At 34.9% G+C, this 16,175-nt stretch overlaps 1 protein-coding gene across 13 annotated transcripts in view; it reads right to left on the bottom strand.

Annotated features, from left to right (window-relative positions):
- The window catches only part of LOC143240700 (uncharacterized), a 41,038-nt gene that overhangs the window by 2,481 nt on the left and 22,382 nt on the right, over positions 1-16,175 (bottom strand). For 8 of the 13 annotated variants that reach the window (XM_076483579.1, XM_076483580.1, XM_076483586.1 and 5 more), the window contains exons 10-17: positions 13,670-13,933; positions 9,790-9,925; positions 7,106-7,267; positions 6,461-6,633; positions 5,830-5,880; positions 4,973-5,039; positions 4,552-4,664; positions 3,543-3,629 (exon numbers count right to left, since the gene is read on the bottom strand). In XM_076483579.1, the coding sequence (XP_076339694.1) occupies positions 3,543-3,629; positions 4,552-4,664; positions 4,973-5,039; positions 5,830-5,880; positions 6,461-6,633; positions 7,106-7,267; positions 9,790-9,925; positions 13,670-13,933 (1,053 nt within the window). Of the gene's footprint in view, positions 1-3,542; positions 3,630-4,551; positions 4,665-4,972; positions 5,040-5,829; positions 5,881-6,460; positions 6,634-7,105; positions 7,268-9,789; positions 9,926-13,669; positions 13,949-16,175 lie in introns of all 13 variants that reach the window. The other 5 variants (XM_076483575.1, XM_076483578.1, XM_076483582.1 and 2 more) reach the window with 1 other exon arrangement.

Genomic DNA, 16,175 nt, shown 5'->3' with positions numbered 1-16,175 from the left:
CTCTCAGTGTTAGAATATGATGGAAGTAAGTTATGCATCTAAATTTGTGTCAACAGTAGAGTATAACAGTGGTTCTGTGTATTATTAATACATTAAACTACTACTTATGTCAAAGTAGTCATACCCAATCCATACTTTTAACTAAGGTGCTTAATCCATGCAGTACGTTTAACCAATCCAGTGTTTCAATTTATCTAATCCCTGCAGCAGTTCTTTTAACTGTTGCAGAATCTATCGATTTGCTTTACTGAGAAACTAACAATTATTTGTGATTATCTTCAAGTTATGTATCCCATCACACAAATTTAATCCTTGAAAACAGGTGAAACACTGTACACACCCAAAATTAAACTGCACATAAACAATGCTTCAACTGTATTAAAATGTATTTTACAGATTATCTCGTTACAAAACATTATCACTTTTTTGAACTGATGAGAAAACAGAGTCCACAATTAAGAAAAATGTCACAGTTAAACCAAAACTTTCAAACTTGAAAGGTAATAATGCCTGAAACAGTAAGCATTCTCATACATTATAGCTGCAGCAGGTTAGCCCTTACTGATATAGGTGGATCAAAGTACACATCAGAACGGTGTTGCATTTAAAATTTAATCAAACCACTTTATTATCAATGTATAAACTTCACAAACCCAGTTTATAAGTTAAATTTTTATATTATCTAATATTTAATTTCTATTATTCCAATATAAAGAATTTAGTCAGTTAGAAACACATGTTGTAGATAATAACAAGTCATAATCTGAAGTTTCAACCTTTTACTTTACCAAAATAACTATTTGTTCCACCTACATTCACACATGCCTCTTATATCCTGTCTTTTAAGACTGCTACATAATTCTCTCCAACATAGTTATTGGATGTGTTCATAACAAACATAAAGAGTATATTTTAAACTACATAAATCAAACAGTTGTCTGTTTTAACTTTAAAAGCTGCTAGCAGTTTGATGTATTTAGACTAAATATGTGGCTTTGAACAGTAATGAAGTTTTTTTTAAAGTAAGTTACAAGTCAGTTACAAAGCTAAACAAATTATGGTAACTTTAGGTTATTTTTTGCTAGTGCATACTATTTTTTGCATTGTAAAATCCATATTTGAAAGTTACATGAATTATTTTTAGACCAACATAGTGAGAAAAGGACAGCTCATCTAATTTTACTACTCATTCACTCATGCCTTAACTATCATAACAAGCAATATATTGCTGAGAGTACAAAGAGTTTAGGATAAAAAATACAGTTTCAGGTCATATCACACAATGTCTAAGTATGTTCCTTGATGAGTTAATAAATTACAGTAGAATTATTCATTATTGGTATAGTAATTTATAATTTTTTATTTCAAAATGCTTATGTAAAACCTAAAACGTTGTTTTGTTTTACATCTCTGTATGTGGAATTCACCAAGGCTTACCATGCAATCATAAGTAGAAACCATTGTTTTCTCTACTTTATTTACTGTTCTATGTTTTAAGAAAAATAACCAAAATTTAAGAATGTATTTGTAAACAGTAATAATATATAAATATAATGTAATACTAGTCATACATAGCTGAAAGATCAATAAAATAAAAAATACATATACTCTTCAAAACAAGAAATGCAAAAGGGATATTTTTTTTATATTAAAGAGAAATTATGTAATAACATTACAAGCTCAGTGTATGTGATGTTACACATGTTAAGGCACTGATTGTCAGACCAAAACGACAATACAACTTGTGCACTTTGAAAACGGAGGAAAACATCGGATTTTTCGCCAAAACGCATTCATGTCCAATAAATTTGTTTGAGAGATCTGCATGTTCTTCAAGTGCAACATGTGCAAAATCCCTATAAAAGTGACGGGTTCTCGGTTTCCATAACTCAGTGTTAAGCCACCGACACGCAATACAGTTACGCCAAGACTGACTAAAGCACAACGCAACAACGCCATTGATCGCTTAGAAGCAGGCGAATCTCGATCAGATGTTGCCAGGGCTGTGAATGTTCACCCAAGCACCATCACAAGGCTATGGAATCGTCACCAACAACATGGATCAACTCGTGATCATTCACGATCTGGCAGACCTCGTGTGACCACGCCCGCACAAGATCGCTACATCCGGTTACGTCACCTTCGGGATAGGACCACCACTGCGACGTCTACTGCCTCAACCATCTCAGGGCTGCATAGGATTTCCGATCAGACCGTACGCAACCGTCTACGAGATGCAGGAATCCGACCTCGACGTCCAGTCAGAGGTGTCATCCTCACCCAGCAACATCGCCAAGCACGGCTGCAGTGGACTCGGGCACATCAGGTATGGCCTCATCGACGATGGAGGCATGTTTGGTTGAACGATGAATCACATTTTATGCTTCGTAGGCAGGATGAAAGGACCCGTGTTTACCATCACTGTGGTAAACGTTTTGCAGCAAACTGTGTGCAGAAAGTTGACAGATTTGGTGGTGGCAGCATCATGATGTGGGCTGCCATCGCCTACAATGCCAGAACAGACCTTTTGCACATTCAAGGGAATCTTACTGCTCAACGATACTTGACAAGATTCTCAGGCCCCATGTGCAACCCATCATGGTGAACGTCAACATTTTTCAACATGACAACGCCCGTTCTCACACAGCCCGACTCACCACTGTCTTCTTGAGACACCACATCAATGGTCTTCCCTGGCCCTCCAGATCACCAGATTTAAACCCCATCGAACATCTTTGGGACGAGTTGGACCAATGTCTGCGACGGTGACAACCTCAACCGCAGACCACAAGGTCATGCTTAGCACAGTATTTACTTCATAGAATCAAGAAGTTATGAATTAATAAAAGATATCCTTTGAACATCATTTCAAACTACATGAGATTACAACACAGTGGAGGTTAGTAGATAATATTCTGTTAGTCGAGTAAAGTGGTTATTTGTAATCATAAACTACGCAACTTCCAGAGCAAATATCCAGAAGAAAAGAAAGTTTTTTTTTACATCCATGCCATTAATACTGTTAAAGTTCTTTAAACTGTAATCATTACACTGTAATTCAATTAATTCACCACCCTGTCTCATTATAGTTAATTTGCAAGGACTTAAAACACAATGAACAAAATTACAGGTCAACCGTCCTTTGTAACAGGTGACCAAAGAGCCACAAAACTGTTAATTTCCAGGTTTATTGCTCACAAAATGGAACTGGTGAATCCATTTAGTTTGTGGAAAACAAATACACGTTAAATTTAAAAAGATGACCTAACAAAATTAAAGTCTATATTACACAACAAAGATACTTTTGTGGTCTAATGACACAATATCAGAGAGAAAAAAAAAGCCATTTTTGGTCTTTTTTTTTATACAATTTAACACCTTTCCACACTCAGTGTATTCAGTCATTAATACAATAGTTAAAGACAGGTAGAATACACAAGTTTTATATTTTTTTTATTTTCCTCCCCCATTTCATTCTATAATTCTAACTACAGGTTAAAAACATGTTATATCAAAGAAATTTAGTGATAAGTTAGGCTTACCAAAAACCCTTTTTCCTCAACATTATGCTCTGCATGAAGCTGGACCTTCATCATTATGGAACCTTCTAGAGGAGACGCGTATGGAACCTGAAAGTAATGTTGACTTTGTCAGTAAGTTATGAGGATGAGCAAGAACCTAAGGGAAAAATGTGTGACAGCTGCACTAACCAAATAAAATCTGAGACTGAGATTTAACTATAACTCAAAATTAATCCTTTAAAAACTTTACACGATTTACACTTTATCACAGTAATTTAGAATTTCACATCCTTCAGAACATTTGTTTTAACGATTACTGAAAAAAGTTGTTGAAAATGTAAATCAATAAACTTTTATTCAAGTTCATGAATCAATAACTTCAGATGGGTTGGGTCAAAAACTGAAAATCAACTCTATAATTAACATAGCTAATTTCTTATACTATTCTGACAAGGTGTATTGGAAATCATAAAACAAAAACTTACAATGATTTGAATACAACACTAACTATATTTTTATCTATAATACCACTAACATCTTATAAGGTTCAACCAGCTCAGGATATTTAAGATAGTACTAAACTAACAATGGTAAATAATTCTTTATTACATAAAAAATATTTAAATCAAACCAAAACACACATAATAAACACTTCAGCTTATACTATTAATGTGAGTAACATTAAAGTATGAAAGGGTATTAGAAGTCTAAGATATAAAATCTAGTTGTTTGTTTCATGTGCTGTCAACAATTCCCTGCCTCTTGAGAGAACACGATACTAGCCAATATAAAACTTACATGTGGTGAACTTAAAGTTATTTAAAGTTCTCAGGGGACATTTAGTATTTTAAAAGTACACAAGTTTTAAAGTCATACCTAAAATATATTTCCAAAGCTCTAACGTAAAGTTATTTAATTATATTTCTAATTAAAGAAATTTCACATTAAACATTCAATCCTTTATGAACCTTTTACTGAAGCAGTCTCACCTGAAAACATTGAACTTATCAAAGTGTTCTTATAAACTCACTTTTTCAAGAGAATATGCTTTGCGGTTACAAGTATTTAACTTAAGCTTCAGGAACCCCACAAGGCCAAAACTAGACGTCCGGACAGCATTAGGACCCCCAGGACTGGAGATTGCTATTAATATAAAAAAAAAACAAAGAATTAGATTTGCACTAAATGTCTTTACTTATGTTTTTAAAATACCATTTTCTTCAACAACCTTACCACAGAAAACTTGCCACTCTTGAAAAAAATAAATTCATTTCATCATCAGAAGTAAAAGGAAACAGTCACTTTGTCAAAAAATATGAAACCACATTATTCTGCTTCTATTAACACAAAAATCCACAATGCTGAAATTCGGGAACATTAGAGATAGTAAGGAAGGCATTCCAACGTGTTGTAATTGTTAAGAGACATTTATTTTTAGTTTAACGTCTTACCTGGTGAAGTAAGTAGCTTAGCCTCTGATTTTTTGCCCTTGGGTGTCAGTCTTATTTTGCTGTGATCCTAATTGATACAAATATTTTTCAATAAACATGCATTCTAGGAAGTGTTGACACGTTACAAAGTAAAATGTATAGTAAGGCAGTTAGTAAATACTTCCAAGGTTATTTTGTTTTTATCCAAAATTATAAATGTCTGATTGTAAGAAATCAATAATACCTTAAGCAAAACTGCATTAAATTTGCCATAAGATATATTAGATATAACAGTATTTTAACCACACTATGTCCATCCTATCCATTGCCAAGGACACATTTCATTCAATACACAGCTCATAATGCTTGCTGGGTTACAGTAGTGGTTTAAACACAACTATTTCAGTCATTTGTTAAAACAGCTGTTTTGGTTTGAATACCTTTCTAAGCTGTTAAAACATGGCAATAATTAATTAATATTCATCATTAAACATTAGTGTTAGGCCTATTACGTTTTCAACACTTCATGTTTTATTTAGTCCTTTAGGCTTAATATTAATGTCTTATGACAAGTGTAATCAAATTATAATCATGCTTTCCCAGTTTAGAAAGGCATTCACACTAAGTCACTAACTTACACTGTTTGTCATAATACAAGTCTTAGGACAAACACCAACAGGCTGGATTATTTATCACTGAACCAAACACAAGTGTCATCCATAAATAATTTCATCCAGGCAAGCTTGTGTTATAAAAATGAGAGAAAATTATTAAAAAGCAAAATAAGGTGTCTTAAGAAGCAGAAATTTGTAAGATGAATTCATCAGAAAAGTTTAGTTAGCTGTCAATTGTAAACTAGTTTCAAGAAGAAGACATACTTTTTTAATATGATATTTCCTTTCATGTGGAAGAGCTTCTTTTTTTGTTTGCTGAAAAAAGAATATTCACAGAATATAACATGTGGTACATTAAAAGAAAATCTATGACAAATAGCTCTTATTAAGCCATAATAAGAGTAACAATATACTCGCCAATTCTAGTAAATGCTCTTTTACTGAAGCAATTTCAGCTGAAAACATTGAACACATACAAATACCTGACAATAACACATGTCATATCAGCTAAAACAACTAGAGTTGGAATACACAGTCTGATTTATCACAAGTTATATATATATTTATATATAAGTTATATTTAAGAAATTTAGTGATAAGTTAGGCTTACCAAGAACCCTAACTTATAACTTACCAAAGTACACAAGAGAACAATACATATTTGTTTAAACCTTCATATAGTGATTTGAATGCATAAAAATTACCCTCATTTTGTTAAATCAACTTTGACAAAAATTTAAAATTAATAAAAACTTGCATTTTGTACTTGATATGTCATTTATATTTATTTTAAAAAAAGTTACATATAACCTCTAAGCAATTTGGTTCCACCTAAAATTGTCACTTTAGATTCTATCTTAAAAATTCTTTATAAATCTATGTTATACAACCATACCAGTGCATAAACTTCAAAGTTAACAACAAAGTCACCACTCAGATCCTGTATGGTGATGTGGTTCGTGAAACTCATAGTACCAGCTGTGATTCCATCTTCTGTAGACAACATCTGAGTAGCAATAACATCAGCATTGTAGCGGATAAGGCACAGAAAATAGTGAACGGTGTTCTCTGAAGATTAAAAAAATAAATAAAAATTAAGTGCATACATTTTTCAGAGCAAACTGCCTAATCTGAAATAATTAGCTTTGCTATATATTTTTAAAATAACACAACCTTCAAAGAAGCTATTTAGTAGTTTTTAATGACCTTTAACCAATGGGTCATTCCAAATTTAAAATGTATAAAAACAGGCACAAACTTCCAGAGAACAATTTGTCAATCCAAACCAAGAAAACAGAATGGTTTTATCTTAACAAAAAATATGAAGTTACAATGTCTACCTACGTAAAGACAACAAACAATCATGAAATCAAAGTACTATTTAAGTCACTATAGAATCAGATGATAATTTCATTTCATTTCATAATAACACTTCAGTTTATCAAATACACTTATATTCCCAGAACTTTAATATTATAGTCTTTTGTGTAGCATTACAAATATAGCAAGCAAACTCAGGAACTTTTAAACAACGACTTACCATTTTTCCCTTCCATCTGGGCAACAAGAAATTCACGTTTTAATGGAAGTCTAATATCACTGATTATTAAGGTACCTCTTCCTTCCGAATCAAATTTCGAACTTAAAGATCCCACACTCTTCAACCTCTGGATTTCATTCACACACGCGTGTCGCTTTTGGGCTAAAAGTTAGAAAGAGGAAAAATGATTTGTTTTACCATTCATTAATTATTTCATACAATAAAAAATATTCCACTCCTTGAGCTGTAAAATGGTAAATGTAATCTAATTCATGAAAAAACTTCAAATCGATTTTTAAATTAATTCCAGTAAAATATTTATCTCATCAAGCAAATTAATATGAGTTACAGATATGTGTTAAATTTTAATCCATGATGCAGCTGAGATGTATATTTCCCAGAGCTAGAATCCCCTCACACCGTGACTAGGATGTATATTTCCCAGAGCTCTGGCATCCTGACACTGCAACTGGGACAGTCTCCCATTGTTGACACTGTTTACACAGGTCCAGGTTCATCATCTTGACTACCATCACTAAACAGAGAGTTAGCATCCTCTTGTCTCATCATCACAGACTTTAACACCACTTGACAAACTCCCACTGTCTTAACAGAGAGCTAGCATCCTCTTGTCTCATCATCATCACACACTTTAACACCACTTGACAAACTCCCACTGTCTTAACAGAGAGCTAGCATCCTCTTGTCTCATCATCATCACACACTTTAACACCACTTGACAAACTCCCACTGTCTTAACAGAGAGTTAGCATCCTCTTGTCTCATCATCATCACACACTTTAACACCACTTGACAAACTCCCACTGTCTTAACAGAGAGTTAGCATCCTCTTGTCTCATCATCATCACACACTTTAACACCACTTGACAAACTCCCACTGTCTTAACAGAGAGCTAGCATCCTCTTGTCTCATCATCATCACACACTTTAACACCACTTGACAAACTCCCACTGTCTTAACAGAGAGTTAGCATCCTCTTGTCTCATCATCATCACACACTTTAACACCACTTGACAAACTCCCACTGTCTTAACAGAGAGCTAGCATCCTCTTGTCTCATCATCATCACACACTTTAACACCACTTGACAAACTCCCACTGTCTTAACAGAGAGTTAGCATCCTCTTGTCTCATCATCATCACACACTTTAACACCACTTGACAAACTCCCACTGTCTTAACAGAGAGTTAGCATCCTCTTGTCTCATCATCATCACACACTTTAACACCACTTGACAAACTCCCACTGTCTTAACAGAGAGCTAGCATCCTCTTGTCTCATCATCATCACACACTTTAACACCACTTGACAAACTCCCACTGTCTTAACAGAGAGTTAGCATCCTCTTGTCTCATCATCATCACACACTTTAACACCACTTGACAAACTCCCACTGTCTTAACAGAGAGCTAGCATCCTCTTGTCTCATCATCATCACACACTTTAACACCACTTGACAAACTCCCACTGTCTTAACAGAGAGTTAGCATCCTCTTGTCTCATCATCATCACACACTTTAACACCACTTGACAAACTCCCACTGTCTTAACAGAGAGCTAGCATCCTCTTGTCTCATCATCATCACACACTTTAACACCACTTGACAAACTCCCACTGTCTTTTACGTTACCTAAATCAAGCACATTTACATAGTAATTAGGGTTAATAATCACTTCTCCAACAGTATTGGTACAGTCAGCACACAGTTGTCATACATTCCCCTTACACAAGTGTAAAACATTAAGGGAAACCATATATCAACATATCAATGAATACTTTAACTCATTTTACTCTTGTACATCAGGAGCAGCAATCTTGAAACATTTGTCCCAGTCATAGTGTTTGGGGTTTAAGCACTAGAAAAAATATGTCCCTGACAAAGCAAAAAGATTAATTAATTGTTTTTCATTACACAGTTCATCAAGATTTTAACCTTCCACATTACTTAAGATATGGCACCAATATTTATGTGTGACAAAATAATAAAAACAATTATACAGTGATTATGTGACAAAACTTAATATTACACACTCCTTACCTAAAGTAAAACCAGATTTCAACATAAGAGAATGTTAGAAATAATCAATGTAATTATACCACCAACAGTAATTTTAAAACTTGTGTTTTTTATAAATTACAATAAGACATTTCTGGACTTTGGAAGTCCTTTCACAAGTTATTAATCAGACACTCCAGTTCACAGCTGCCACTTACCAAGTGGCAGAATCAAAAATTTAAAAGTGTGTAACACTGACCCAGACTTTATTACATTTGGAATATCAGACATGTATTATTCACTCGTATATAATTCATGCAAAATATATCAAGGCCACAACAGCAAGCTAAAAATAGGGACCCTGTTTAGACGTATCAATTACAGCCAAAGGAAATATGAATTTTTTCTCAGAAAGAAGCAATATTAGAAATTTAAACATTAAAAAAAGATTGTTTTGCTTGTGAGTTTAATAGTCAGAGTTAGGGTTAACCCCAGTCTCCAAAATTCACAATCAACAATACCATTAGCAATGATGAAACCCAAATCATTAAACAATGCACTCTAGTCTGTACAAGAACATAAAAACAATATATTTTATTAGCCATACTGATTGCTAGTTTTGTTCTTTATAGAAGAAACTGACTCAGAATTGTTTAAAACATACTTGCAATAAGTAAAAGCCGTTCTCCCTCGACTTGTTCCATTGATCCATGGAACTCGGTGGTGCTGTGACAAAGGTTAAGAGCTTGACTGGCTTGTCCAACAATTGTCTGCTGAGCATAAACTTCTTCCTGTAAAGCCTGAAAGAGAATAAATTCAAGCTAACAATTCAACAAATGTTTCAGATAAACCTAAGACATTTTTTACTATTTCTTTAACATGTACTTTCAGTTTTAACCCTTTCACCACTGCTAAGTTACATTTGTTTGTCATGATGACTAGTAGAACCCATACAAATATTTTGAACACAATTCTCCAGTTACTTCACCTCAGAACATGTCATATTTTTGTGTATCTGGTGAAACTGAACAGCAATGCCTGTTGGGACACACATGCCTCAGACATAATTAAGAAACAATCACCAAGAAAAACTGTAGACTTTTCCTTATGTGTTCTACAAAAGTCATACTGAAAGTTACAGTATACCCTCACCTGTTCGCGGTTCCCCATTCGCGGCCCCGCATATTCGCGGGTTAGGCTATTAACTCTATCGCATCGTATGCCGGTATACCAGGGCTAGCGTCATAACATCATAAAAACGAATGCTCGGTAAACCGGGTTTTTGTAGGTCACAGAGACTAAAAGCGCTTTTCGAGGGTATGTCTGTATTTACTCTCTCAAGCAGTTTTATCGATTGACGTCTTTATCGAACAATGCGCTGAGCTGCTATTGGCTGACTGCCTCAGCTTCCCCCACAACGCAAACGGCAAAGCACAGCCGGTAACGCACTACACACGCACACACACAGCGCTCGGTCCCTAGGAGGCTAGGGAATAGGTTTGAATTTAGCCAATGGCTGACAGCTTTAGTTTCTCCTTCTTGCTGATTGGCTGCATACGCGTGCTGCTGATCAGCTGCTTCTCTCTTTCATTCGCGCGTGAGTTTTCAACGTGGTTGTTTGGACTGTAAATTCAAGTGTTTATTTTTACAATATTATTTACACCCTACAATGCCATTCAAACGCCCTACACCTCCAGCTTCTGGCAAGGAACCGAAGCGCCAGAAAAAGGTTATGACCCTGCATGAGAAGGTACAACTGCTTGATATGATAAAGGAAGGAAAAGGTTATGCTGCTGTAGGACGCCATTACGGAGTGAATGAGAGCACCGTGCGTTACATAAAGAAAAATGAACAAGCAATCAGAGCTAGTGTAGATACGAATTTTTGTGGAAGTGCTAAGATGGTGAATGTTGTAAGAAACAAGGCAATCGTGAGGATGGAATCTGCCTTAGCATTGTGGATACAAGACTTGCGAAAGAAAAATATCCCTTTGGACACCAAGATCATTCAAAAGAAGGCATGGATACAAGACTTGCGAAAGAAAAATATCCCTTTGGACACCAAGATCATTCAAAAGAAGGCATTGAAATTATATTCTCAATTTACTGAAGGACAACCAGGACCATCAACAGCAGCTGATGCTGAAGAATTTCATGCCAGCAAGGGTTGGTTCGATCGTTTCCTGAAACGTTACCAACTACGATTTGGAAAATCCCACAAAGAAGCTGCATCTGCAGACACAGAAGCTGCAGCAAAGTATCCTGAGGCCTTTAAGAAACTCATTGAGGAGAAGGGATACAAGCCAGAGCAGGTCTTCAACATGGATGAGACTGGGTTGTTCTGGAAAAAAATGCCTTCCAGAACTTTCATCATGAAGGACGAACTGAAAGCCCCAGGATTCAAAGCACAAAAGGACAGAGTGACACTTATTATGTGTGGCAATGCTGCTGGCTGGATGATGAAACCCGGCCTCATTTATAAATCTGCAAAGTCCAGGGCTCTGAAGAACAAGAATAAAAACACTTTGCCTGTCTTCTGGATGCATAATTCCAAGGCCTGGATTACGAAGCTCCTGACATCCAACTGGTTTCATCAGTGTTTCATCCCTCAAGTGGTAGAATACCTTCGCAAAAAAGAACTCGAATTTTGAGTGTTGCTAATCATGGATAATGCTGGCGGTCACCCTGTGGATTTGTATCATGAGGGAGTCCAGATCGAGTTCCTCCCTCCCAACACAACATCCCTCCTCCAGCCTATGGATCAAGGAGTGATTCGTGCCTTTAAGGCACTTTACACTGGCAACTGTCTTCAACAATTAGTTGATGAAATAAACGAAAATGAGGACTTCCAGTTGAAAGTGTACTGGCGCAATTTCACAATTGCATCGTGCCTGACAGTCATACACAAGGCACTTCAAGACATGAAAAAAGAAACATTTGATGCATGTTGGAAAAATCTGTGGCCAGAATGTGTTCATGATTACAAAGGGTTCTGACCGGATGAAATTCAACATGATGCTGTCAACAAGTCAGTTAAACTAGCAAAGTTAATCGGTGGTGAAGGCTTTGATGACATAACTTATGAAGAGTTCAATGATCTGATTAACGCCCACTCTCAGCCCCTCGAAGATTTGGCAGAGTTGACGAAATCTGCCAGTGAAGAAGAAACAGAGGGCCAGGAAGAACCATCACAAGAGGAAGAGGACGAGGGTCTAACTCTAGAACGGTTGGCTGAACTCATGTCAAAAGCAAAGGATTTGCAAGAGACTGCCAAGTCATGGGACCCTTACATGGTTCGTTCGCTGCAATTCTCAAATGCAATTAACTCTACCATGTCGACCTACAAAACTCTATTCATCACTATGAAAAAACAACGGAACCAGCTGCCAATAACCATGTTCCTAAAGAAGGTACCCAAAACGTCAAACCAAGCCACACCCGAAGAAAGTACGACACCTCCTCCTGACTCTCCTAAAGAAACAACACAACCTCTTGACTCTCCTGAAGAAATGGAGCTTTCTCCTTAAGTGCCTGAAGAGGAGGAGTTATTACCTAAAGTGCTGTAAAGCAGCAGCTAAGCTGTGCCATACTGTACATTAGTGTTATCATCATCATCGTATGGCACAGCAAATTTCATCATCATTTTATTATCATTCATTATTGGTGAGTGCACAAACAATATTAATTTTTTTTCAATTATTATTGCAATACAGTACGTATTTTTTTATAAATGCATACACTGTATGTACAGTGCATATTTTTGTGACCGTGTATTAATAATGTTTTTAATTGCATATTATTACTGAATTGTACTGTACTGTATTATTACCTGCACTGTGCGTACTGTATTTGTCTAAGTTTGCCTTTAAATTTGTTCCACTTTCTGTCAATTCTAATACATGTGTTGTACGCATAGAAAATGACTTTACGGTACAGTAATACAGTATGGGTAACTATACTATGCGGTGTTACTGTCCTACTGTACTTACGTTTCTTTTTGATTAAAATATTGTTGCAGTACAAAATTAAAATGTGTTTACATTATCATTACTACATTAGTGAAATACATGACTGCATGCAATATTACTACATTATTACTGTATTAATGAGTAAGAGTGTCTTTAGAAAGTGTCTGGGAAGCATTTAATACCGTATATAATCTCATACATAGAAGTTTTAAAACTGCATCCAATATTCGCGGTTTTTCGCTATTTGCGGGGGAATACTGTATTTCTAAAAGAAATAAAACCTTCAAAGGCATAACAATAATCAGGTTTAATTGTTTTTCACTAATATTCCTCTTAGCCTTTCCTGCAACAAATTACCTCAACAAGAATATTTCTCCATGCCTACTTAAGTAGAAAGATGTTCTTTAAAAGTGATATATAAATTAACCCTAAAGTTAACCTGGTTTTTGATATAAAAAAAATCTCCCTGCAAGATTTTACATACATGTTAGGAATTCTGTGAAATAATGAATAACTAAATAAATGAGCTGTAAATTTTGATTCCAAGTAAACTAGAAATATTTTTAAACAATGGTACCTTAATTTTTTCTTGAACACTGACTGAGACATCCACCTTGTCTGGAGTGGGAGGACTGCACACTTCTTCCCGTCTCACAACACTACGAATTGGTGTCGTCTTTACTTCCTGTTTAGCCTGTCTTCTGTAGAAGCTGATAGTATGAAGTAAAGGAACTTCATTACCATTATCATATACTGAAGTTGGTGCAGGTGACTGCATAGGTTTTTTTGGGGGTGGTTGGGGAGCAGAGGAAGAAAAATCTCCATTTTGATGGATCGAGACCTGAAAAACAAAATCCTATTTTCCTCAGTGCTGAACATACTCTAACATGTAACTCTATGTGCTTTTTGATTACTACAGCAGCAATTATGTGATATTAAAGGACACTAGTTTTATATCATTTATACTACTTTTTGTCATGTGTTCTTGTTTTTAACTTGATTATTTTGCAAAATTTATCTATTATATATAGATGTGTGTTTGTGTGCACACACATACACACACTTTTTTAGAAAAAGCAACATGTTAATGTGGGGTTCATTATTGATGTTATTGAGAATTTATGCTTTTTGAGATAATTCAACATTAATTACACTTATATGTAGTAACTGATATATTCTTATACCAAACAAAAAATTTATTACATGTTCCATCCCGAGTGGTAAGTATTCAGTCTAACAACACAAAAATCAGGGTTTGATTCCCCTCAACGTGTGTGTACATGTGGGTGTTTTCTTACAGCAAAGCCCCATCAGGCTATCTGCTGGGTCCACCAAGGGGAACAAACCCATTTTAGCTTTGTAAATCTCCAGACTTACTACTGTACCAGCTGGGGACTCCCATCAATGGATGCAGCAGATAGCTCAATGTGGCTTTGTGATAAGAATATACACCTTAAAGTTTCTACAAAACAAAACACATACAGCAAGGGGAAGGTTACACAAATCTCTTGTGAATCTCAGAGAGTGCACTAGCACTCAAAGGAGGAATGCAATGGGGATAATAATAAAAAATCTCCCAATAGTGCAACAATTCGGATGAAGTAAATACTACAATAGCCACCATTTCTTGATATACCCACTTCCTACTTTGACCTGTGACCTTACAACTTTATTCTGCAGTCAAGTAACCACCAATTAATTAACAACATGAAACGGTGAGGAAGAATATTAAAAAGTTCATATTAAAATCTTGTAACAGAAAGCATCATTATTACCACTACTTTGGCTGTTGCCTCTTTATATAAAGTTAACCTAACCATCACACAGTGTATACCATATTGTAAGTATATACATAGTGAATCATCAAAGCTTATATGAAATTTTTGGTGAGGTAATAATGAATAGTGCAATATGTTATTATAAATAAATCGTTAGGATGTTTGGGTTATTTATCACAGCATCAACCCCACAACCCAGACAAAAGATGAGTACCTCAGTAGATTATATTATAATTTACAGAATAAGTAAACTTACTGTATTAGTTCTTCAATTATTATAACAGCAATTAATTTTAGAACAAGTTTAATAACATGGTCTCATAATGAATTTATTACCAAAGGTAACAAACTGTCTTCCTATGGGAAAGATGGTTGTGTATATGTATATATAGTGCATAAAGGTAGCTTGCAGTCTTTTTCATTGTTAAGTCTGGTATCTCACTATTAGGTTGTAACTCTTATTACCTTCCAACTGAAACCAGTGTCTTAGGTGACACACATGCCTTGAGAACATAATATAGAATTTTGTATATAATGCTATGTTCTCTCAGTTAACTCTTTCTCAACCTCAAGCCATTAGATTTGAAAATCAAGTATAAATTGTTATTGTTGTTTATAACATTAATACTTTTCCAAAGTACATAAATTAAAGTTAACTATCAGGTAAAGATGATGTCTTTGATCCTGTATATCAGCTTAACTTGGTTTTGTGTTGGAAATAAAAGATGGTTTACACTTCACGTTTAAATTTGTGCCCATTTTTTTTTGTTTATTTGTTTTCACAAGCTGTTAGTTACAAAAAAAAATCAAAATAATTTCTAGGTTCAATCTCACATTAGTACAGAGACCTTTCTTTTATCCTTGGAAAAAAAAAATTCACTGGAAAATAACACATTACGTTACCTACTGCCACCTTTATTCCTTTACACCTAAAAGGAATAAATTACCTAAATTTATTTTATATTATAGCTTGGCTATATGGGCAAGCTACTTTATTCCAATAAAGTAGGAATAGTCTGATAAGGATTGTATCAGAGTGCTGATGTACCATAAAAAATAACATTACACTATTTACAGTGCAGCAACTGTAGATCTGAAGTATTCTTGTTATAGAAAGTTAACTACGTATTAAAACAACCTTTCAAAGCCACAGAGGTCAAACTAGACATTATAATCTCAAGAATTATACACAGATTAAAAATCATACAGATACATACCATAACTAGAATATTCTCTTTGAAATACTTGACTGACAAATATGCAAGTGTTGTAGAGATATGGGCATTGTATTTTATCATCTTACAA

Source organism: Tachypleus tridentatus, chromosome 13 (assembly GCF_004210375.1).
Source record: "Tachypleus tridentatus isolate NWPU-2018 chromosome 13, ASM421037v1, whole genome shotgun sequence".
Taxonomy (NCBI): domain Eukaryota; kingdom Metazoa; phylum Arthropoda; class Merostomata; order Xiphosura; family Limulidae; genus Tachypleus; species Tachypleus tridentatus.
Note: the sequence above shows the minus strand (reverse complement) of the source record. Positions and strands in the feature narration are given on the sequence as shown.